The 26,283-nt window shown below is 46.7% G+C and overlaps 1 protein-coding gene across 1 annotated transcript; it reads left to right on the top strand.

Moving 5' to 3' along the window:
• Positions 1-526: 526 nt before the first annotated feature.
• ddx21 (DExD-box helicase 21) lies at positions 527-26,283 on the top strand. Its single transcript, XM_033034424.1, has 15 exons — positions 527-745; positions 3,482-3,769; positions 5,693-5,768; positions 7,174-7,352; positions 7,820-7,937; positions 9,189-9,374; positions 9,872-10,017; positions 11,640-11,789; positions 13,873-14,034; positions 15,645-15,764; positions 17,194-17,267; positions 19,682-19,841; positions 22,750-22,884; positions 24,523-24,567; positions 25,901-26,283. Exons 1-15 carry the CDS (start codon positions 656-658, stop codon positions 26,066-26,068), a joined length of 2,097 nt encoding a protein of 698 aa, XP_032890315.1. The 5' UTR covers positions 527-655; the 3' UTR covers positions 26,069-26,283.

The raw sequence follows: 26,283 nt of genomic DNA, 5'->3' as shown, positions 1-26,283 counted from the left end.
AACTTTGTCCCGCACATCTCCATTAAACATTTCCCTTCTCACCTTACAGCTATGCACTCTGGTGTTGACTGTCTACCCTGTCTATGCCCTGTTTGATATACTTTCATCTGTCCTCCAGAGATGCTGCATGACCCGCTGAATTACTCCAGCACTTTTATTGTAAAAGCCTCAGAATAAAAGGGTGTATCTTGAGAATGGGAATATATCAGAATTTCTTTTGCCAGAGGGTGGAGAACCTGTGGAATTCATTGTCAAAGACGCGTGGGTGGAGGAAAAGTCATTGTGTATTTTGGTAGATGTGGAGATTGGTAGATTCTTGATTATTATTACGGGGAAAAGGCAGGAGAATGGGGTTGAGAGAGAAAGATAGATCAGCCATAATCGAATGGACTCATTGCGACGAATGGCCTAATTCTGCTCCTATCTCTTTTGAACCAACTCCAGCATCTGCAGTTCCTTGTGTCCCAGCAGGTCCAATGTTAGGGAGCGATGGGGAGTTACCCGACGGGACTGATCTGCAGTACCGGCGCCGGCCGGGGCTGGGCGGGCGGCGGGGTCGCCGGCGGGCGAGCGGACCGGGCCGCTGCCTCTTTCCGCCCGGCCCCAGCGCTTCTCGGCCGCGTTGAGCCTCGTGTCCCCGTGGCATTGTCGAGAAATGCCGGCGAGACTCAGCTGCCAGCCCGAGGAGCCGCAGCCCGCTATGGAGGCGGAGCCCGTGAACCCGAAGATGCACAAGAAGAGCAAGGTGAGGGCGGCTGGGGAGGGGAGGGGGCGGAGGCCCGGTGTGGAGGCGGAAGCCGGGGACTGGGGTGAGCGGCGGTCCCAGCAACTTGTCGCACACCGGGGCCGGGCCGGCCCGTTCACCAGCGGCGAGGGGACACGTCGTCTGTGTAACGTGGCATTGGGAGCGAAGGGAAAGCCCCGGTGAACATATCCGGCTTGTAGACTCGCAGCCCTTTCATCGCCAGAGAAACGGCTGTCTGTGTGGAGTTTGCATGTTCTCCCCGTGGACCGCGTGCGTTTCCTCAGAGTGCTCCTGTTTCCTTCCCCCACCCACAAAATGTTCGTGTTTGTAGGTTAATTGCCCCTAATGTGTGTAAGAGGTGGATGAGAAAGTATGCGAGGAGTTGCAGGGAACTGGAGACACTGGTGAGGGAGACTGAAGGTGGAGGCGAGGGATTTAAAAGGAGAGAGAACATTTAGAGTGCGACATGGGGAAACATAAGGGTTTCGAGTGTGGAGAGGAAGTATTACAGAGCTTAAAGTAGGAGTGGGCTGAGGCTGAGATCATGTCATAACACGACAATTGTGTTATGTTTTATGAATCCTCGCGTTGTGGAACATTGTGTTATAAAACGTCAATGGAGAAAAGGGGGTCAGTGGTCTTTTATGACTTTTTAGTGGCTACGAGTTTATTTTTGTTACTGCCATCTGTACTTGCATGAATAGAGAATCATTCCACAAGGTGTCAATAGAAGCAATTTCTTGCTCGTTGTAGTGAAACTGACAGTCTATGTTCATAAAGGACGATGATGTGTGATTGCTGTGGGGAGGTTATTTCCTAAGAGCTTTTTTTGTCTACTTGTCAATTTTCAACCTAATTTTTAAGTGGTTCTTTAGTTCTCAATCAAAATTCTCATTAAAACCGAGTCACGGGTGTTTTGTTGTCATATGTCCCAGATAGAACAAAAACATTCCGGATGACGGGTGAAATGAGTGTGTGGGCAGGATGGTGTAGGTGTCTGATGATGCTGGCTGCCTTTTTGAGGCAGTGAATCCGGTAAATCCCTTCACTGGTGGGGAAGTCAGAAACCGTAATGGACTGGGCAGTGTTTACAACTTTTTGTAGTCTTCTTCGCTCCTGGGCATTCAATTTGCCAAACCAGGCCGTGATGCAACCAGTCAATATGCTCTCTACTGTACACCTATAGAAGTTCAAGATAATCTTCTCTGGTATAGGGTGATTTCAGGAAAGGTCACAGGATCATAGATCCTCACCCACGTGACCGCAAAATTTAACTGGGGTACAAACGTCACTTCCTGTACATGTTTCTTGATGCTAGAAACGCGAACTTTCAAACCTGTTAAAAACCGCGAAAACGGCCCGTTTTTGAGCTGTAAATAACTGTGCCAGTCGGGGTGACCGTGAGACACAGCTATCCTACTTTAGAGTCCAGAAGATAAAGAAAAACGAAGGTAAAGACAAGAGAGCGCTGAAGGGAAAATAACAGCAGAAGTTGTTGGCCGTGCAGTTATAAAGATCGAAAATATCGGGATTTTATCGCGTTTGCTCACTGCATTTCATCAAAACATCAATAATGCCTTAGTTTTGATGAAATGCAGTGAGCAAACGCGATAATTCACGATATTTTCGATCTTTATATCTGCACAGCCAACAACTTCCGCTGTTATTTTCCCTTCAGCGCTCTCTTGTCTTTACCTTCGTTTTTCTTTATCTTCTGGACTCTAAAGTAAGATAGTTGTGTCTCACGGTCACCCCGACTGGCACAGTTATTTACAGCTCAAAAACGGGCCGTTTTCGCGGTTTTTAACGGGTGTGAAAGTTCGCGTTTCTAGCATCAATAACATGTACTGGAAGTGACGTTTGTACCCCAGTTAAATTTTGCGGTCACGTGGGTGAGGCTCTATGATCCAGTGACCTTTCGTGAAATCACCCTATACAGAATCTCCGTAATCTTATCAGGAAGTAGAGGTGTTGATGGGCTTTCTTTATAATTGCATCAGTGTGCTGGGTTCAGCCTACCTACTACAAATAGTATTCCCAAATTTGTCGGTTGAATATAACAATATTCAATTCACGTAGGAAGGAATTGCAGATGCTGGTTTACAACGAAGACCGCGACAAAATGCTGGAGTAACTCAGCGGGTCAAGTACCCCAAACATCACCTATTCCTTTTCTCCAGAGACCCTGCCTGATCCGCTTAGAAGATTGAGGGGGAATCTTATAGAAACGTACAAAATTCTTAAGGGGTTGGACAGGCTAGATGCAGGAAGATTGTTCCCGATGTTGGGGAAGTCCAGAACAAGGGGTCACAGTTTAAGGATAAGGGGGAAGTCTTTTAGGACCAAGATGAGAAACATTTTTTTCACACAGAGAGTGGTGAATCTGTGGAATTCTCTGCCACAGAGATTAGTTGAGGCCAGTTCATTGGCTACATTTAAGAGGGAGTTAGATGTGGCCCTTGTGGCTAAAGGGATCGGGGGGGGGGGGGGGGGTATGGAGAGAAGGCAGGTACAGGATACTAAGTTGGATGATCAGCCATGATCATATTGAATGGCGGTGCAGGCTCGAAGGGCCGAATGGCCTACTCCTGCACCTATTTTCTATGTTTCTATGTTACTCCAGCATTTTGTGTCTCAATATTAAATTTGCGATACGTAAGCATGAGTTATAGCAGAACCACTTCTACAAAGGTGTGTGAATTGCTGACACTTTAACCATGACTCTGTTCATTACAGAAAGATAAAGAGAAGAGAAAACACTTGGAAGAGAACATCATTTCTGAAAAAAGGTCTAAGCACAAAGAAAATGGCGTGCTCGATGAGCAGCGGCAGTCATCAGATGAAAGTGACCTGAAGCCCCCCAAAGCAAAAAAACACAAGTTAGCCAAGGATGACAAAGACGGAAAAGCTGAAAGAAAACGCAAACGGGAAGAAAAAAATGGGCTTGTAATAGAATTAAAATCTGAAGCCGTTCCAAGTTCCAGTGATGACTCCAGACAGTGTTCAGAGGGTGAAATTGAGGAGGTGAGCACCCCGGTCTATTTCTTGTAGGAAATTAAACTCGGAACTAAACCTGAGCTAAGCTTCAGTATTTTAATACTTTTCATTCCCAAACTGGTCCCTCATAGAGTGATACAGTGTGGAAACAGGCCCTTCGTCCCAACCTACCCACGCCAGCCAACATGTCCCAGCTACATTAATCCCACCTGCTTGCGTTTGGTCCATATCCCCCCCCCAAACCTGTCCTATTCATGTCTAACTGTTTCAAAAAAAATTGTGATAGCCCCAGCCTCAACTACCTCCTCTGGCAGCTTGTTCCATACACCCACCACCCTTTGTGTGAAAAAAGTTACTCCTCAGATTCCTATTAAATCTTTTCCCCTTCACCTTAAACCCATATCCTCTGGTCCTCGATTCACCGACTCCTGGCAAGAGACTCTGAGCATCTACCCGATCTATTCCTCTCATGATTTTGTACACCTCCATAAGATCACCCCTCATCCTCCTGCGCTCCAAGGAATAGAGACCCAGCCTGCTCAACCTCTCCCTATAGCTCAGACGCTCTAGTCTTGGCAACATCCTTGTAAAACTTCTCTGTACCCTTTCCAACTTGACAACATCTTTCCTATAACACGGTGGCCAGAACTGAACACAATACTATAAATGCGGCCTCACCAACATCTTATATAACTGCAACATGATCTCCCAACTTCAATACTCTGACTGATGAAGGCCTTTTTGACCACTCTAACTACCTGTGACGCCACTTTCTAGGAATCATGCACCTGCACTCCTAGATACCCCTTCTACAACACTCCCCAGAGCCCTACCATTCACTGTGTAGGTTCTGCCTAGGTTAGACATCCCAAAATGCAACACCGCACAATGTCCTCAATGAATCATTTTGCACTAAAACAGGTTCCCCCAGGAGTCCCTGAAGAAGGGTCCCGACCAGAAGCGCCAGCTGTCCATGTTCTCCAGAGATGCTGTCTGACCCGATGAATTACACCAGCATTTTGTGTCCCCCCACGAGTCTAAGCTGCCCATCAAGTATACTCGGGATAAATGGCACGGTGGCGCAGCGGTAGAGTTGAGGCCTTGCAGTGTTTACAGCGCCAGAGACCCTGGTTCGATCCCGACTAGGGATGCTCGTCTGAATAGAGTTTGTACGTTCTCCCCGTGATCTCATTCCAAAGACGGTACAGGTTTGTAGGTTGATTGGCTTGGTATAAAATTGTCCCGAGTGTGTGTAGGGTAGTGTTAATGTGCTGGGATCGCTGGTCGGTGCGTACTCGGTGGGCCAAAGAGCCTGTTTCCATGCTGTGTCTTTAAACTAAACAAAACTAAATTTATTAGTACTTCCCTTACTGTGCCTTGCTATTTCTCGCTTCATCTCCCATCACCTTAGTCACCTTGTTCCTTTCTCCTCCTCTGTACTCTCATTTCCCATCTCTATATATTTCCCATTTGTCCCCCACCCCTCTGCCCTCCCATACATACACACACACACACATGTCCATGTAGTTGAGAGTTTACACACACACTCCCACGTCTATGTAGTTCAAAGCTTATTTGGAGTTTACTATCCTTATGGCTGTAGGGAAGACGCTGTTCCTGAACTCGGGTGCCCCGGTTTTCAGGCTCCTATTTCTTCTTCCCGATGGCAGGGGTGAAATAACTGTGTGGACGAACAGGGAGTGTCTTAGTTGTTCGTGACCACTGTTGTAACTTCTGGTTTATGGACTGTCAACAGCAATCATCCGATTTTGGATCAAGCGGTTTGTTTTACATTTGCCCGTGTTATATATTCTCCAAAGATACTGCCTGAACCGCTGAGTTACTGCATCACTGCATGTCTTTCTTTGGCATGAACCAGCATCTGCAATTCCTTGTTATATGTTGCTTGCGATGACATTTGTGAGCCATTTACAACATCTATTTTTTCAGGAGCTTACACCTGAACAGAGGGAAGGAGCCTTCTCAAACTTCAGAATTTCTCCAGAGACTATTAAACTGCTCAAGGGTATGTGTTTCACTTTGTACAATTGCTTTCTTTCACTTGCGGAGTGCCACTGTGATCTCAGTTCCATGTATGATTTTCAATTCCACCTCTGTTAAACAATGGATATCGTGCATCTCGTGCTTTTACTTTGCTCTTTGCGAAAGAATGTGGTGAGAGCAGTGTTTCCGTGCGATGATTGAAATCAGAAAAGCAGCTTGTCACAGAACTAGGGCGGCGCGGTGGCGCTGCGGTAGAGTTGCTGTCTCACAGCGCCAGAGTTCGGGGTTCGATCCTGACTACAGATGCTGTCTGTACGGAGTTTGTACATTCTCCCTGTTACTGCATGGGTTGTCCCCGGGTGCTCCGGTTTCTTCCCACACTCCAAATATGTACAGGTTTGTATGTTAATTAGCTTCAGTAAATTGTCCCTAGTGTGTAGGATAGTGTTAATGTGCAGGGTGATTGCTGGTCAGCCTGGATTCGGTGAGCCGAAGGGTCTGTTTCCGCGCTGTATGTCTAAAGTCTAAAAGCTATGCTGCAAGGCTACAGTGGCTTCGATCCAACTTGTGATAACCTCCAAGTTGGCATTATTGGCTAGTCCCATTTGCCTGCATTTGGCCCATATCCTTCTAAACCCCTTCTATCCACATATACAATATATACAGTCATACAGCATGGAAATGGGACCTTCGGCCCAACTCATCCAGGCCGACCAAGGTGCCCCGTCTACGTTAGTCCCATTTGTCTGCATTTGGGCCGGATATCCAGAGCCCAGCCACAGGTAGTAAATTCAACCTGCCAATTGAAAGTCCAGCCATGGAAGTCCCGCTGAGGAAGAGATTGGCTGCATCACCTGGCCTCTTTTTTTCCCGGGGAAACTTCCAGGCGGGGTTTCAAGTGCGCTCTCATAATTTGTGTGGATTAAAAGAGGCACCGGACCATCATTGACCTATATTGCTGTTGAGTTGCTTCCAGTGTTCTTTGTTAACTAAGTTGCTCCTAGCTTTTAACTTGAAACATTCCCTGCTCAGGCTGCAGGCGTACGTGCTGAGGGACGCACTGAAGCTTGATGCAGTCAACGCCAAGGCTGTGGGGGTGGGGGCAACTACAGTCTAGGGTCCATCTGCTGCTGCACATTGGGGAATGGGTGTGTTGGAGATGTCCCTAAAACAAGGGAAGGGATATCACCCCAAGGGGTCGCATGAGAGTCAAGGGTACTGGGTATAATTATGTTTTTTGGGAACACTACCAAATCTAACACTAATGTATGTATAGACGTGGTGAATGATGGAGGAATTTTCCACATTTCTTGTTTTGTATATATTTATTATTCTGAATAAAGTTTATATAGATTTTTTTTAAAGTGTGCGTTTAGCCGAAGATATTTTTTTTAACCCGTCGCATGTCTTCTTTGCAATTCCCACAGGCCGAGGGGTGACCCACCTATTTCCGATACAATCCCAGACCTTCAACCATATCTATGACGGGAGTGACTGCGTGGCACAGGCCAGAACAGGCACGGGCAAAACCTTTTCCTTCGCCATCCCATTGGTAGAAAAGCTGCAGCTGGAGATGACCGACCAAAAGAGGGGACGGCCTCCAAAGGTAAACGTAAACAACTTGCACCTGTTATAAAAGATTGTCTTTTTAATAATTTGCCCAGGGAAAACATTCTCTGTCTGGTAACGTGCTGAGCGTGGCATGGGAACACACTGGGTTCGGATTTTCCCGTTTGGTTTAGTTTCGAGATACAGAGCTGGAAACGGGGCCATCGGCGCACCGGTTCCGTGCCGACCAGCAATCTCCACACACTAACACTATCCTACACACACTGGGGACAATTTTGTCGAAGCCAAAATTTACGTGCAAACTTGTACATCTTTGGAGTGTGGGAGGACACCCGAGCTCCCGGAGTCACATGGAGAACGTACCAACTCCGTACAGTCAGCACCCGTAGTCGGGATTGAACTCTGGTCTCTGGCGCTGTAAGGCGCAGCTTTACCACTGTGCCGCCCCCACTGATTTCTGTAGAGATTTTGCTGATTCTTTTCTCTTTCTGTTTTTCTTCCCAGGTTCTAATACTTACCCCGACAAGAGAGCTGGCGATTCAGGTGGCGAGAGATATCAAGGATATCACCAGAAAACTTTCTGTCCCTTGCTTTTACGGTGGAACAGCGTACAATGGCCAAAGTGAGTGCTCGCAATTCAACATACTGACAGTGCTTGTTCTCTTGTCTAAGCAGATAATGAGGTGCGTGTCTCTGGTCTAACCTTGCCAGTCGTTTGGGGTACCGAGGTCCTGACAGTATCTCTTACAGTGGTAGTGCACTGCGTTTTGTGGGAAGGGCCTGGATTGCAATCCTGGTTTTATTTCTGACTGCAACTCCTGCGAATGGGGAATATCCAAACTTCCTGAGATTCTCCTTGCCGCTGTCATTCCAACTGGGATCATAAATTGGACGTGATGGGAAGGAACGAGTCTTTTATATTTATTTTCTCTCATCCCCTTTCCCCCCCCTTATATTCAGTCTGAAGATGGTCCTGACCTGAAACGTCTCCTGTCCATGTTTTCTAGTGATCCTGCCTGACCTCCTGAGTTACTCCAGCACTTTGTGTCCTTTTGTGTATTAAGCAGCATCTGCAATTCCTTGTTTCTACATTTTTCCTGCCCCTCCACTCTTCCTGCTTCCTCCCTCCCCCCACACCCCCCTCTTCCATAATGATCAGTCTGAAGAAGTTCCCGTCCCAAAACATCACCTATCCATGTTCTCCAGTGATACTGCCTGACCCACTGAATTACTTCAGTACTTTGTGTCTTTTTGGAAACCCACACGGTTGCAATGAGAATGTGCAAACTCCGCACAGACAGCACCCGAGGTCAGGATCAAACACAGGTCTCTGGTGCTAGGAGGAGCATCTGCAGCAGCAAAGCCACTGCGCTGCCCGTAGCTTGTATATGGATAATTTAATTGCTAGTGTTGTTAACTGTTATACCAGCGTCTTTGGAGGTTATACAACACCAAATTTCTAGATGATGTGTTTGTGTTGGGGTGAACATTTCAAAATTGCTTCATTATAATGGGACTCAATTGTTTATCTGTAAGGAGGCGAATGGTGGTTGTTGTAAAGCACTGTGCTGGTCACAGATCAGTTCACAAATCACAGGTCATTGAATTTGAGGGGGAAACGGTGCTTGGAGTCACTCAGCTGGTCAGGCAGCATCAGTCGAGGGAATGGACAGGCGAAGTTTCGGGTTGGGACCCTTTTTCAGACATGATTGTAGGAGGGGAGGAGAAAGCTGGAAAGGAGATGTGGGGGCAGGACAAAGCCTGGCATGTGGTGGGTGGAATTTGAAGTTGCCGTTTGCATCGTCCTGTTCCTGCCTCCCTGGATGAGAAAGGGGTGTCTAGGCCGAGCTCAGATTGAGTTTTACGTTTTCAGTGGACAGCATTCGCAACGGCATCGACATTCTGGTGGGGACACCTGGCCGGATCAGGGACCATTTACAAAACATGAAGATCGACTTATCCAAACTAAAGCACGTGGTTCTGGACGAAGTGGACCAAATGCTTGACATGGGTTTTTCCGAGCAGGTGGAGGACATTTTGGGCACCGCATACAAGAAAGGTGGGTCTCTGCACGTTCCACAAGCCACACTTCCCTCTGATCTTTAGACTTACGAGATGCAGTGCTGAAACTGGCCTTACGGCCCACCGTGTCCGCGCCAACCAGCGATCGCCCCGTACGCTAGCACTATCCTACACACTAGGGACACTTTACAATTTTACGGAAGCCAGTTAACCTACAAACCTGTACGTCTATGGAGTGTGGGATGAAACCCACGCAGTCACAGGGAGAACTTGCAAAACTCCATACAGACAGCACCCACAGTCAGAATTGAACCGGGGTCTCTGGCGCTGTAAGACAGCATATCCCCCGATGCGCCACTGTGGCCTCCGGAATCTGATTCCTATTCTGGTGGATGAAAATAGAAACATTGTTTTTATCAGCATTCTGCCTGTAATTATTTTATCACTTCCAAATACTTTTCTTCCTTTGTATGTGACATGTAAGATTCCCTAATGAAATGAAATGTTTGATTTTTTTTTTTCCCTTTCAATAAGATTCCAAAGACAATCCTCAAACACTCCTCTTCTCTGCGACCTGTCCTTCCTGGGTTTATGAAGTTGCAAAGAAGTACATGAACAGTCATTTCAAACAGGTCGACCTTATTGGCAAACGGACTCAAAGGGCAGCGACAACCGTAGAAGTAAGTTTCAACCTAATAAGTGAACCTTAGCAACCAAGCTGTTTGTAGTTATGGGATGATTTGTGATGAATTTCGGTGGTTTTCAAATCTGTATTCTCATCTCTGGAATAACTGCACAATTTGTTCAGAAGGCGATTAGTGATAGGGGTATAATTAGGCCATTAGGCGCATCAAGTCTACTCCGCCATTAAATCATGGCTGATCTATCTCTCCCTCCTAACCACATTCTCCTGCCTTCTCCCCATAACCTCTGACCCCCGTAATTCCACATATTCAACTTCCTCTGACTAAAGAAATTTTGCCTCATCTCCTTCCTAATGGAACGTCCTTTCATTCTGAGGCTATGACCTCTAGTCTTAAACTCCCGCTAGTGGGAACATCCTCCACATCCACTCTAACCAAGCCTTTCACTATTCTGTGTGTTTCAACGAGGATCCCCCCCTCCCCCTCATTCTTCTAAATTCCAGCGAGTATCGGTGCCGACAAACGCTCATCATAGGTTATCCTGCTCATTCCTGGGATCATTCTTGTAAACCTGCTCTGGATCCTCTCCAGAGCCAGCACATCCTCAGATATGGTGCCCCAAATTGCTGGCAATATTCCAATTGCGGCCTGTTCTCCTCTACAAATATGTAACCTCTACATCCAACATGGCTGGGAGGCTTAAGCATTCCTTGCTTTCAGGCTGAACTGGTTGCGCAGATGATAGTAAGGGTTTAACAAAATAATACACCTCTTAACAGATAATTTGAAAGAAAAATACATGAACATTTAGTTGCTGAAGTACTTTTTAAAGTTCGGATATTTGCTGCATGATTATTCATATATTTTTGAATAATCGTGCAAAAATATTCAGATATTTTTGGAAGTTACCATAGAGATAGTGCAATGCAATTTATAGTATTCCACTTCTCTTTAAAATTCAACAGAAAGCACCCATGATCAGGTAGATATTTAGCTAATTTATACAACGTTAATAAACTTCCATTGAGGAACAACTCGAGATCTTCAAGCAAACCCTTTGTCCAAGCGCTTAGAATTCTTCCATTCATTCACCTATATTGCAGGGACTATGAAAGGCAAAAAAAAGATACAAAATGCTGGAGGAACTCAGTCGGTCATGCAATATCTTTGGAGAACATGATTATTTTTTTTTTAAGTAAGCTTTTAAAGTTGAATTATATGCAACCTGTAAAATTCTACTTTTCATTGGAAGAACTTCAACATGGTACTGAAACCCAAGAGGTATTGTTTTAAAAAACAAAAAAAGACACAGTCCTGGAGTAACTCAGTGGATAAGGCAGCATCTCTGGAGAACATGGATAGATGAGGTTTCAGATCAGGACACTTCTTTGCACTGACCCTTCTTCAGATCGAGAGTGTGAAGAAGAGTCCGCATCTTAATCCTCACCCTTCCATGTTCTCCAGAGACGCTACCTGACCTGCTGAGTTACCCCAGCACTCTGCCCTTTTGTGTAAACCGGCATCTGCAGCTCCTCGTTTCTACAGGTACATCCGCACCTGCTTGTGTGTGCCGTGCTTACTGCTCTGTGATACGGAGTGACGTTTTGTCTGTTTATCATTAGCCTTGCCTCAAATCCCCACTTGTCTCTCCCTGCTAGCATCTGGCCATTACATGCCATTGGTCACAGCGGCCATCGGTCATCGGTGACGTCATCCAGGTGTACAGCGGCAGTCACGGGCGGACTATTGTCTTCTGTGAGACAAAGAAGGAAGTAAACGAGCTGGCGATAAACAACTGTATAAAGCAGGTACCATATATTATCCTCACTGAGGCAGGGCGTTATGCAGGGCCACCAGCGATTTTCCAGCAACTGGTGATCCGGCACCTCCTTTAATCTGGACAAAACTACAAGAGTGCACGTTGTGTATAGATGCTTTCTCCACAATAAAGCCTGCATTGATTAACATCTTGTTTGAGTGGTCTCCAATACCGAAACCAAATATTCACAGTGAAAACACTGAGAGCACGTGGTGCTTGTTCTACATCGAGCAAATCTCCCCCCACCCCCGGGTTTGTAGGTTAATTGGCTCCTGTAAATTGTCCCCAGTGTGTAGGACAGAAGTGGTGTAGGGCTGATCAGTGGGCCGGAGGGCCTGCTTCCACGAAGGTCTACAGATCTATATTGCAGTGTTGCGTAGCAAAAAACTCCACTGTTGTTCACACGACCCTGGAGGGGAATTTCTTGCACGTAGAGCTGGAATAGACGCACTGGGCAGAATGGCCTTTCCATGGCGATATGTGGAACTTGCCGACTGCAGGAGTGGAGGAAAAACTAGTGAGAAATTGTCCGATTCTTATTCCAGCTTGAAGCTTGGCAGTTCCCCTGCTGCTTGTGCTCACACAGCAGTTGGTGCAATGTAGAGCAACAAGCACCACTTGCTCTCGGCGTTTTGACTGTGAATATTTGGTATTGGGGAACCACTCAAACAAGGTGTTAATCGATGCAGGCTTTATTGTGGAGACAGCATCTATAAGCAGCTTGTAGTTAACAACACCCGATAGACCCCCACTCAGTGTGGCAGGCGGCTCCGACCACAGCCCAGCTGGCGGTTTACTCTCGGCACCGGTCACGACCCAGTCCGAGGGCCAAATCCCAACGACCGAGTGATCCGAGGGCTAAGTTCAATGCATCAATGGTGCTTTTATTGTCACGCGTACGAAGTGCGTACACCAGTGGAGTGGAATTCCTTTTCTGACAAACCGTCCAGTAGTGTATTGCCATTACCTAATCGTCAATTAGCAAGTGTGCAGAAATAGTCCACTGAACCCGCACGCAAGAGACGACATGCTTTTGTGCATTTTTAAAAGTCCAGTTCTTACGAGTGGTGCGTGTTCCAGGAAAATCCCAGGCTGTTGTGGCTGTCCAGCCACCATCTTTGGACGGTGTGTCCCTCTCCTCGTACGTCCACCTTTGTTCCCTGGGGGTGCCTCCCGCAGCCGACCTTGAGGGTGTGGTAGGCCAGACCACCGTTCCGTCTCCTCTCCCCACCGGCATCGCTCCTCCTCCATCGTCATTGACTCCCTCCTTCTGGTCTTTTGGGGGGGGATGCGTTGGGGCAGGTTCTGCGGGCTCCCCCGTCCAGGGTCCATCGAGCTGACGAAGCAGCTCCCCCTGAAGCTGCAATCCGCCGCTCCGGGTCTTGAGTTCAGCCGCACAAGGGCCATGCCTCCCCTTCCTGATCTGCCTCATTTCACAGTTAACAATTACATCACGTCATAGCAAAATGCAATTACACCACTTTGCTACAGGATATTCACTCAAAGTTACCATCGAATGCTCCCCGTCCTTCTGGGTAATTAAACTGTAGTTCCGTGGCCGTTCTCTAGCTGCCCTCTATTTCCTATGCTATCCCTTTAGCTTCCCAGCTGTTATTGTAATTGTAATTCATTGCAATTAATTTATTAACCAAGTATGTAAAAACATGCAAGGAATTTGATTTGCCATACAGTCATACCAAAAAAGCACCAAGCCACACAACTACATAAAAATTAATATAAACATCCACCACAGCGCACTGTGATGGAAGGCAATAACGTATTATCTTCCCTCCTTTTCTCCCGCGGTCGGGGAAACTGAACCATCCTACCAACCACCAGAGGAGAGCAGTAATCGGACTTTACTGGCTTTAACTTGCACTGAACATTATTCCCTACATCATGTATCTGCACACTGTGGACTTGTCAGCAGGCAACAAAATCTTTTCTCTGCACCTCGGTGCACGTGACAATAAACTAAACTCGAACTCTCCATCCAAGCAGTCGCTACTCAGCATGTTACAACCTCACCTTTCTTCCTCCCCCTCCAACCACGCTTGTGCTGTTTTCTCCAGGAAGCTCAGTGCCTGCACGGGGACATTCCACAGAAGCAGAGGGAGATCACGTTGAAGGGGTTCCGGGACGGCAGCTTCGAGGTCCTGTTCGCCACCAACGTGGCCGCCCGTGGCCTGGACATTCCTGAAGTCGATCTGGTCATCCAGAACTGCCCGCCGAAGGTGAGTGGCGCAGCTGATCGGGGAGAAAGGGTGGCCCAGCGGGTAGAGCTGCTGCCTCAGTGCCAGAGACCTGGGTTCGATTCCGACCTCGGGTACCGTCCGTGTGGAGTTTACACCTTCTCTCTGTGACCACATCCCAAAGACATGAGGGTTTGTAGGTTATTTGGGTCTTTGTAAAATTCCCCCCAGGGAGTGGATGAGAACGTGAGACAAATGCAGTGTGAGCGGGTGACTGATGGTCGCCTCAGGTCTGTGGGCTGAAGAGCCCGTTTCCATGCTGTATTTCTACATTCTAAATAATTCATTCACTTCTGCTGGTGAAATATTAGATTACGAATTATTTTGATTTCTGCAAGCATTATTGAATGTCATTCCTGGCGATCGCCCCTGACCCCATCTCTTTCCACCTATATTCTCTCCTCTGACTTTATGTTTCACTCCATTTCTTTCCCCAATCTGACACCCTCTTTGGCTCCTTTTCATCTCGCCAAGCTTTGTCCCACCCTCATCTCTTCTCCAGCCTTCTCTTCCCCCACCTACTACGACCAATCTGAAAAAAGGTCTCCAATCAAAATATTGCCTATCCATTCCCTGCACAGATGCTGCCTGATCTGCTGCAATCCTCCAACACATCGTGTTTTGCTCAAGATTCCAGCATCTGCAGTTCCTTGTGTCTCAAGTTGACCGAATTGGTGTTAATTTCCAACTGCATAAATGTCACAAGTTCACATTTTGCCTTGTTTATTTTCCTTATTAATTCCCAATTCACGAAATATTGCTATTCTCAATTAGTGTTGATCCATTTGATTGATCGACGCACTGGCCCCAGTATCTACCATTCAGGCTGTGGTCCACTTGGACTTAAGCGGGGAACATAATGATTTATGTTTCTGTAACAAGTTTGAATCCTGATATAGCACACATGAGTGGCTGGGTTAATTAAGCTAGGACCATTTTGGTTTCATGAGTGAAGTTTAGAGATACAGCGCCGAAACAGGCCCTTCGGCCCACTGTACCTGCACAGACCAGCGATCACCCCGACACTGGCGCCATCCTACACACTCAGGACTATTTACAATTTTACCTATGCAAATTAACATTCAAACCTACACGTCTGTGGAGTGTGGAAGGAAACCGGAGCACCCGAAGAAAGCCCATGCGGTCACGAGGGGAACGTACAAGCACTGTACAGACAGCACCCATTGTCAGGATTGAACCCGGAGCTCTGGCGCTGGAAGGCAGCAACTCTACCGCTGCTCCACCGTGCTGCCCACGAGTGTTGAGCATTTCCTCAGTTGACTTCTGCAACAATGTTTTTGAGGTGATTCAGTTCCTTTGTATCATTTTTTTTGGATGGAGATTTTCTTTCTTCTAACTGGGTAGCGCAGCGATAGAGTTGCTGCCTTACAGCGCCAGAGACCCTGGTTCGATTCTGATTACGGGTGCTTGTCTGTACGGAGTTTGCACCTTCTCCCCGTGACCCTGTGGGTTTTCTACGAGTTCTTCGATTTCCTCCCACACTCCAAAGACGTACAGGCTCGTATGTTCATTGGCTTGGTATAGATGTATATCTCTAAACTAAAACAAAACTTTTCCATCCCCTGATTAAGGACGTGGACTCGTACATTCATCGTTCCGGGCGTACTGGTAGGGCCGGGCGAACTGGGGTCTGCATCTGCCTGTATCAGCGCAAGGAGGAGACCTCTCTGAGAACCGTAGAGGTGAAAGCTGTAAGTGTTTAATGTCAAGTGTATTGTATGAAGGACATAGGAAAGTATAGACACAAAGTAGTGAAGCAACTCAGCGAGTCAAGCTGCATCTCTGGAGAAAAAGGATGGATGGCCTTTCGGTTCGGGACCTTCTTCAGGCTCGTCGGAACAAATTCTGAAGAGGGGTAACGTCATCCATCGACCCGCAACGTCATCCATCCTTTTTCTCCAGAGACGCTGCCTGGCCCGCTGGGTTACTCCACCACTTTGTGCCCTGTTCAAGATTCCAGTATCTGCTGTGTCTCCAAAGCGGTTATTTTTAACATGGCATCAAAGCTCTTATTTATGTTATGGAGCTTCTGTGCTTGATTTTGTCTCCCAGCGCTTGACCCTGTGATATCTGAATCTCTCTTTCTTGCATATCTCAAGTCGATCGCTGATCTTGCAGAAATCGTCAAGCTGCCGCTGCTGAGAGTTATGGTCTGTGGTTGGCTTCAGCGGCCCTGGTTCACCTCAACCCCCTACCCTTCCAGTCCGCCTGCTTCCCCTCTGCTCAATACCATCGCTATATTTTGTTGAATCAGGGCAGTTCTGTGCAACGCCATGCAAGAGCCAGGTTAGGATGATCTAGTCATCCTGTGCCGCACCCACAGCCTGCAGAACAACTCGTCACTGGATGAAGCCGGCCTAAATTAAGCTTGGTCATCATGTTCGAGAGGGTGGTGTCTACCCCACGTCCCCTCTACCTTTTTCTGCCGTCTAACCCACCCACTCATCCCTCCTCTCAAATATTTAAGAAACCAAGATTGCTTCAAACCTACTTAAGAACTTAGAACCGTGCTCCACAGAAACGGGCCCTTCAGCCCACAATGTTTGCACCCAACATGATCTCATCTGCCTGCACACGATCCATCTCCCTCCATTCCCTGCCCTTCCATGCGCATATCTACAGGACCCTTTAACGCCACTATCATATCTACCACCCCAGGCAGTGCATTCCAGGCACCCCCACCACTCTGTGTTTATATTAAAAAATAAAAACTTGCCCCATACACCGCCATTAAAATGTAACCCTCCCACCTTATAGCCATGCTCTCTAGTGTTGGACATTTTCACTTGGAGGGTGGGGGGAGGTTCTGACTATCTACCCTATCTATGCCTCTCATTTTACATACTTCTATCAAGTCTCAACCTCCGAATGTTCCAGAGAAAACAATCCCAGGTTTATCCAACCTCTCTCTAGCTGAAACCTTCAAATCCAGGCAGCATTCCAGTGACCTTCCTCTATACCCACGTACCTTCTCCTTAGTAATTCGTGGCTTTGGTGGGGAAGGGGATCTGGCATGGGGGGGGGGGGGGGGTGGTGGAGGAGTCTTAATTCAGCAAAGGAAAGTGCAGCACTTGAGTTTGCCGTTTCACAGACTTCTCTGATCTCTGCTCTGTCCCAAAGGGTTTGAAGTTCAAGCGTGTGGGAGTTCCAACGACCTCCGACATCATCAAAGCTTCCTGCAAAGATGCCATCAGGTGAGCTAAACTTTCGGATTAATTGATATTTGAAGATTTCCTGAATCGTGGCTGCCAACACCGGCATAGAACTGGCAATTTTTAGATGACTTGGACCGAGTCCGCACCGACCAGCGATCCCCCGCACACTAACACTACCCTGCACAAACTAGGAACAATTTACATTCATACCAAGCCAATTTACCTGCATGCCTGTATGTCTTTGGAGTGTGGGAGGAAACTGAAGATCTCGGAAAAAACCCACGGGGAGAACGTACAAACTCCGTACAGACAGCACCCGTAGTCGGGATCGAACCCAGGTCTCCGCCGCTTTAAGGCAGCAACTCTGTGCCGCTGATGATGGGAACTGACGGGAAGGATTGAAGGCGGCAAACCTTTGGGATGGGAAAGATACTTGCATTGAATGTTTGTGTTGGAAAAAAGCACTGGGGCCCAACAAGGTGAATAGATCCAAGTACTGGAGGGTTTGAGCATTAGAGGTTGGAGTGGAAAGAATGAAGTCCCGACCCCGACACTTCACCGTTCTCTCCAGAGATGCTGCCTGACCTGCTGAGCTACTATTTTGTGTCTGTCTTTGGTATAAACCAGCATCTGCAGTTCCTTGAGAAGAGAGGGTGGTGGGTTTATAAACGAGCTGCCAGAGGGGGTTGTTCAGGCAGGTTCTATAACAACATTTTAGCTTTAGTTTAAAGATACAGCATAAAATAGAGGCCCATCGTGTCCGCGCCGACCAGCGATCCCCATACACTAGCACTATCCTACACACTGGGACACTACAATTTTTACCCAAGCCAAATTAACCTGCAAGCTGTACGTCTGGAGTGTGGGAGGAAACCGGAACACTCGGGGAAAACCCATGCGGTCGCGGGGAAAATGTACAAACTCCGTACAGAGCACAATAGTCAGGGTCGAACCCGGGTCTCTGGCGCCGTAAGGCAGCAACTCTACTGTTGCGCCACCGTGCGGTCCTGACAATGACATTTGAACATATACATAGATATGGAAAGTTTTAGTGGGATATGGGCCAAATACAGGCAGGTGGGACTAGCGTAGATGGGGCATCTTGGTCGGCATTGGCAAGTTGGGTCGAAGGGCCTGTTTCCAAGCTGTGTGATTCTATGATAGCTGGGCTGAACAGCCTGCATTTTGACCGCACCAACACGCTACATGAAACAACGTCACACATACCCATCCAACCCACGTACGGTTGAAGAGAATTTCAGGTTCGCAGAGAGAACCAAGTCTCCATGACACACCAGCCAGGAGAGTAATGAAGCGTGGCATACGTGCATGTTTGACTAGATTTATATACGTTTGACTAGATTTATAGATTTATACACATTTGGTGTGATGGCCCTCTATCCTTAACTGAGAACAGGGTTGACAATGATGGTCTATTAGCCTCCAGGTCTGAATAGAATCGCAGTCATATAGCACTGAAACAGGCCCTTCATCCCAAGGAGTCCATGACCAAGATTCCCCATCAAACCAAGATCCCACAGACAAATGGGACTTTTATCCACATCCCCCTAAACATTTCCTATCCATGTACCTGTTCAAGTGTCTTAAATACTGATACTCTACCTACCTCAACTGCTTCCTCTGGCAGCACGTTCCACATACCCTCCACCCTATAGGTGAGAAAGCTGCCCCTCAAGTTCCTATTAAGCCTTCTATTAAAAGAGTCTGCTAAAGTGTTCCGATCCGAAATGGCACCTATTCCTTTTCTCCATAGATGCTGCCTGACCCCCTGAGTTACTCCAGCATTTTGTGTTGATCTTCCTATTAAATCTTAACTCTCCTGGGATAACCATTCCCTATAGCTCAAGTCCTGGCAGCGTCCTCGTAAATCTTTCCTGCACCCTTTTCCAGCTTAATGTTAAGATTCAGCTTGCAACATTTGCACCGATGCATGTTCAACCATGCATTATTGGAATGCCGTATAGGATTGGTTGGTTGATTTAAAAGATACAGCATGGAAGTTGGCCCTTTGGCCCACCGAATCCATGCCAAGCGGTAAGGAGATGGGGTGGAGAGGGAAAAATAGATCAGCTGTGTGGAATAGACTCGATGGGTTGAATGGCCTAATTCCTCTCTTTTGTCATGGTTTTGTGATCACCCACTCACCCTGTTTCTACATTATCTTACTTTCGCATCCACTCCCTACACACTCGGGGCAATTTACAGAGCCCAATTAACTGACAATCATCTTTGGGATGTTGGAAGAGACCCACACGCTCACAGAGTGAACGTGCAAACGCCACACTGACAGCACCCGAGGTCAGGATGGAACCCGGGTCTCTGGCGTGCCGCCCTTGTGCCGGTGTGGGAGATCTAGTAAGCGAATGGCAAGTCGAGTGGGAGAAAACCTTCATTCTGGTGCCTGACTTCTTTTCACGCTTTGGGGTTGAAAGGTCCTTGGATTCCGTTCCAGCGTCCGTGAGCGAACATTTCCACGCCGCGGCTGAAACCCTGATCGAGAAGCGAGGAGCGCTGGAGGCCTTGGCTGCTGCTCTGGCGCACATTTCAGGAGCAAAGAGTCTCGATCAACGTTCTCTCCTTAACTCTGAAAAAGTAAGTATTGCTGCATCTTCACAAAGTTCTTTGTGAATCGGTTAGTGATGCAGTGTGGAAACAGACCCTTCGGCCCAATTTGCCCACAGCAACCAACGTGTCCCAGCTGCACTAGGCCCACTTATCTGCCTTTAACCTACAAACCCACATGTCTTTGGGATGGGGGAGGAAACTGTAGAATCCAGAGGAAACCCTCGCGCTCAGAAGAGAACAGACGTCTGAAGAAAGGCGCAAACCAGAAACATCACCTATCCATGTCCCGCAGAGATGCTGCTTGACTCACTGAGTTATTCCAGGAATATGTGTCTCTCCATGGATCTTGTATGTTTCAATCCCCAGCTCATTTTTATATAAAAGCTTGCGGAAATAAGCCGCCCATTCCAGCTATTAGTTTAAAACATCTCTGAACTGCTTGAACGTTAACCTTTCCTTAAATAAGGATACCAATACTTTACCTAGTTCTTAAAATTGGCCCAAATCAATGCACTTTATTATTGAGGCACGACTTCTCTACTCATGTATTTGATTTCCCCTTGCAAGAAGCCACAATGTTTTGTTTGTAATTACATGCTGTACTTGGCTGGATGACCTTTACTAATTATATGCTGTCCTTGGCTACCAGCCTTTTGTAAATCATGCACTAGTTCCACAGATTGACATTAACCAAATATTCTTTTAAATTCTTATTCCTTTCAAACTGGACAATTGCACATTTTTGCACATTTCATTACATTTGTCAGATTGCTGAGATCTCATTCAATCATCGACATCCCTCGGTGGACCTCAAATGGCCGCTTTTGTAGGAAGGAACTGCAGGTGCTGGTTTACACTGAAGAAAAATACACAAAATGCTGGAGTACCTCAGCGGATCAGGCAGTATCTGGATAAAAGGTGGCGTTTCAGGTCGAGACCCTTCTTCAGACTGAGTCTGGGAGAGTGGAACTCTGGTACATAGAGTGGGAAAGGACTGAACAGATTAGAGCCGCCACCCATGAAAGGTGGAACCCACAGAGATGCTGCCTGGCCCACTGAGTTACTCCAACATTTTGTGTGTACCTTCAAATGGCCGCTTCACAGTTTGCTTGATGCCGATCTTTGTGTCTTCAGCAAAGTTGGAAATTGTACCTTCGGTGTCTTTGTTCAAGATATTTTTATGTCCTTGACACACCCTTGGTTGCATCTGGCTGAGGAGATAAGGGCCTATTTATGTCTGGTGTTTACAGTCAACCAGCCAATCTTCTACTCATGATAACATGTTCCCTATTATGTCATGTGCTTTCATTTTCCACAATGATTTTCGATATGGCACCTTATCAAATGCATTCAGGATCCATCCACTGGTTCCTCTTCATCCACAGCACATGTTACTGCTTGAAGGAACTTCTGTAAATTAATCCAACATTATTTTCCTGCCACAATATGATAGTTGCATTTAAGAGGCTTTTAGACCAGCACATGGATATACAAAGAAAGGAGCGGTATGTATAACATGCAGGCAGAGGAGATTCTTTTAACTTGTTGTCATGTTTGGCACAGAGGTTGTGGGCCGAAGGGCCTGTTCCTGTGCTGAACTGTTCCATGTTCAACTATGTTGAATTTGTCTGATTTTTCTAGGTGCTCAATGATATCTTTAACAACATTTTCCAACAATTTGCCCAGAAACTATGTTAAATTGTTTAATGATGTTAATTTATCGATGATAAATTTTGAGTGGTCTGCATTTTCCAGTTTCTTAAATCCCTCTTTTGTTTTGAACAAAGGGGCTCCATTTTTGATATATTTTCCAGTCTTTCCAGAATCTAACCAAGATTGTTTATTTAACAAGTGTAGGAAGCAACTGCAGATGCTGGTTTATACTGAAAACAGACACCGAATGCTGGAGTAACTCAGCGGGTCAGGCAGCATCTGTGGAGAAAAGGAACAGGTGACGTTTGGGATCAGAACCCTTCTTCAGTCACTTGTCCCCCTTCTCCGGCGATGCCGCCTGACCCATTGAGTTGCTTCATCACTTTGTGTCTATCGTCTTGTATATTTTATAAATTCTGTTTGCAGTTTGCCTGTCAAAGCGCACCATTTTATCATTGACCATATTGCTGTTAATTTGCTATTACATTGATTTTGCAAGTTCACATATGGCCTCATTTTGTTTTAAATATTCCCAAAATCTTCAGATTGTCAATTAGTGATGCTGAATCTTGTTGGCTGATACAGCATCTACTTTTCAGGAACTTCACTGATCACCCTCCACAGTTTGAGTTACTTTTATTCTGTGTTTCGGTCAGTTTATCGGCCCTGCCCGTTACATATTACCTGACTCTCATGTTCTTCTTAATTGTGCCTTGTACACGGCACCTAGTCAAGTTCTTTCATTAAAAGTCCTGCAGAGTTACTCCAGCACTTTGTGTAAGATGGGTCCCGACCCGAAACGCCACCTTTCCATGTTCTCCACGATGCAGCTTCTGTTGCTGAGTTACTCCAGCACTTGGTGTAAGACGGGCTCTTGACCCAAAACGTCACCTATCCATGTTCTCCAGAGATGCTGCTTGACCTGCTGAGTTATTCCAGCACGTTGTGTTGGACGGGTCCGACCTGAAACATAATTTATCTGTGTACTCCAGAGATGTTGCCTGACCCGCTGAGTAATTACAGCACTTTGTCTCAACTCGAAACATCATCTATCCGCGTCCTCCAGAGATGCAGTCTGCCCTGCTGAGTTACTCCAGCACTTTATGTCCTTTTATGTATTAACCAGCATCTGCAGTTCTTTGTTTCCAGGATGAATAACTTGGATAACATTTCCTGCGTCAAATATATTTTTCATAACGAATAAGTAAAATTGTGCTCATTGAATGTCTGTCTGTTTGTGTGGCTTCAGTGAATTGAATAGTAACGTATGTTCTTGTCTCAGGGGTTTACAACCATGATGCTGGTGTGTTCAATAGAGATGCACAACATTGGCTTTGCATGGAGAGGACTGAAGGAGCAGCTGGGAGAGACAGTGGAAAATCAAGTGAAGAGGATGCAGTTCCTGAAGGGCAAAATGGTACATTGGCAATGTTCTGTCACATTGACAGCGTTATACTTTTGAAGCTACATTGTTTAGTTTAGAGATGCGGCACGGAAACGGTCCTTCGGCCCACCTGCCGATCAGCGACCCCCGCACCCTAACACAATCCTACACACACTGGGGACAACTTGCAATATCGCCAAGCCAGTTAGCCTACAAACCTGTACGCCTTTGGAGTGTGGCAGGAAACCCGGAGGAAACCCACGCAGGTCACGGGAAGAACGTACAAACTCTGTACAATCCGCACCTGTGGTCGGGATCAAACCCGGATCTCTGGCGCTGTAAAGGCAGCAACTCTACCGCTACGCCACCGTGCCGCACGCCTTTTAATCTTACAAATCATTCTGGCCTTGCCCAAACTAATAGCTTTAAGCTTATTGTAATCAGCTCGGGATTCTGCAAACATTGCTGAAAGCCGTACGGTTCTTTTTTCAATGATTCACTAGTCATCCATTTGAGAGGATATCTGGGGATTTGTGGATTAGTTCTACTGCATTGATAGATCGCATTCAGAGGTCTGGGACTATGGTGCATAATAGTCAATCCAGCCTGTCCTTCCTGCTCGCGAGCCATCAGCATGCCATTGATAAGACTAAGACATAGGAGCAGAACTAGGCCATACGGCCCATCGTGTGCTCCGCCATTCGGTCATGGCTGATCTATATTTCCCTCTCAACCCCATTCTCCTGCCTTCCTCCTGTGACCTTTGACACCGTTACTATTCAATTACCCATCAACCTCCATTTTTAAAATAATATAAAGACAGACTGAAAACACATCTTCAAAGCAGGTCGTTTTTTTGTAGTAAATTAGGAATTTTTAATTTTTTTTAAAAATGTGCATCTCCTTAATGTAACTTTACTTTTGAGTCATAGAGGGGGTCATTGAGTCATACAGTAGGGGAAACAGGCCCTTCAAACTTGCCCACACCGGCCAATATGTCCCAGCTACACGAGTCCCACCTGCCCACGTTCGGCCCGTTTCCCTCCAAACCTATCCTGTCCATGTACCCTTCTAACTGTTTCTTAAACGTTGGGATAGTCCCTGCCTCATCTACCTCCTCTAGCAGCTTGTTACAAACCCCCACCACCCTTTATGTGAAAAAGATACCTCTCAGGTTCCTATTAAATCTTTTCCCCTTCACCTTAAAACCTATCTCCCGTGGTCCTCAATTCCCCTACTCTGGGCAATTCTACCCAATCTATTCCTCTCATGATTTTATACACGTCTATAAGATCACTCCTCGTCCTCCTGCGCTCCAAGGTAGTCTACTCAACCTCTCCCTATTGCTCAGACCCTCAAATCCTGGCAACATCCTCGTATATCTCTGCACCCTTTCTAGCTTGATAACATATTTGCTATAAAACATGGTGCCCAGAACTGAACACACAAGACTCTAAATGCGGCCTCACCCACGTTTTATGTAACTGCAACATGACCTCCCAACTTCTATACTTGTTTGTTAAAATAAACCACATTTCATAAATATAAGCACTGCTGATGTGGATCATTACCAGAAACAGTGGTTTATAATGTCTTTGTCGTTCCTTGGTGGAATGTCATCCATAAGGAGCAGATGTATTTGACTAACACTACATTACTTTTTTATTTTAGGGAGTGTGCTTTGATGTCCCTGAAGATGCTGTGGAATCTTTGAAGGTACATTTTGCTGTTCCGTTTGTAGAGCTTGATCAGATGAAAGAGTTCATCGTTTAAAGCACTTCAATGAAAAATATTTCCTTTCAAACCTAAGTATAGAAAATAGAGTTTTCAAGAAGGAACTGCAGATGCTGGAAAATCGAAGGTACACAAAAAAGCTGGAGAAACTCAGCAGGTGCAGCAGCATCTATGGAGCGAAATAGGCAACGTTTCGGGCCGAAACGTTGCCTATTTCTTTCGCTCTATAGATGCTGCTGCACCCGCTGAGTTTCTCCAGCTTTTTTGTGTACCATAGAAAATAGATATCTATTCAGAACTGAACCCTGCTGAACTTTAACTAAAAGGAAGATGATGCACACGCTGGAATTCTGAAACAGCGGCACTGTGGCACTGCTGGTAGAGCTGTCTCAACGCCAGAGACCCGGGTTCGATCCTGACCTCGGGTGCTGTCTGTGTGTGGAATTTGCACGTTCTCTCTGTGCCCACGTGGGATTCCTCTGGGTGCTCTAGTTTCCTGCCTCATTCCAAAGATGTGCGGGTTTGTAGGTTAATTGGCCTCTGCAAATTGCCCCTGGTGTGTAGTGGGATAACACAGAACTAGAGTGAACGAGTGGTCGGTGGGCTGATGGGCCTCATTCTCTGTGCTGGGGTCTCCTTTAGACTTTAGAGATACAGCGTGGAAACAGGCCTTTGTGCCCACCGTGCCCTAACCAACCAGCGATCACCCCGTGCATTCTATGAACAATTTGCAGCCAATTAACCTACAAACCTGCACATCTTTAGAGTATTGGAGGAAACCGGAGCACCCGGAGAAAACCCACACGGTCCCAAGGTGGATGTACAAACACTCTACAGGCGGCACCTGTGTTCAGGATCAAACACGGGTCTCTAGTGCTGTAAGGCAGCAACTTTGCTGCCCCCAGTGGGAAACTTTGATTCTGCTGTGTGGGGATGTTTTATGTTAAATTCTATAGTGTGTGTTCTTTATACCATTTCTGGCTTAATCCCTCCCTTCACCACCTCCAGTTTAAATTCCAGTTTGAATATTTTGGAGGACCCAAGAACCAAGGATTACTATAGAGTTTTTGCTTTACTACCGCTGTGCCACTTTGCCGACACGCTTTGTAAGGGAGTCAGTTTACGGGGAGAAGGCAGGAGAATGGGGTTGAGGGAGAAATAGATCAGCCATGGTCGAATGGCAGAGCAGACTCGATGGGCCGAATGGCCTAATTCTGCTCTGGTGTCTTTTGATGGCCTGGATCTGCTCTGCGTCATAGTCTCCTGCAAGGTGAGTCTACTCCGCACTGACGACATTGAAACCTCTCTCCTGCAGGGAAGCTGGCAGGACAGCCGCCGATGGACGCTCAGCGTGGCGGACGAGCTGCCCGAGCTGGAGAATGACCGGAGGGAGCAGGAAGGCAACTTCAGGAGGCACGCCAATTGGAGTCAAAACGGCAGAGGCATGAAGAAGAGTTACAACAACACATACAGGGCGTGGTGATGGAGGCCAGGCGCCTAGTCCCAGACCGAATGCTTTTAAATAACTCCTTGCAACGACACCTTGGATGCATCGTGCCGTGCCGAGCTCTGCTGGGCCCAAGGACCTTTGAATTCACGGGACATTGGCAGAAATTGTTGGATAACAGCTATGTGGTAGATATGAGGGTCAATTACCGGGATGCTAGGTTATAAAGATATTAAAAAGTGTTCCTTTAA

This window comes from Amblyraja radiata, chromosome 15 (assembly GCF_010909765.2).
Source record: "Amblyraja radiata isolate CabotCenter1 chromosome 15, sAmbRad1.1.pri, whole genome shotgun sequence".
NCBI classification, from domain to species: Eukaryota; Metazoa; Chordata; class Chondrichthyes; order Rajiformes; family Rajidae; genus Amblyraja; species Amblyraja radiata.
The sequence above is the reverse complement of the archived record's forward strand: the minus strand, read 5'-3'. Positions and strand labels throughout refer to the sequence as shown.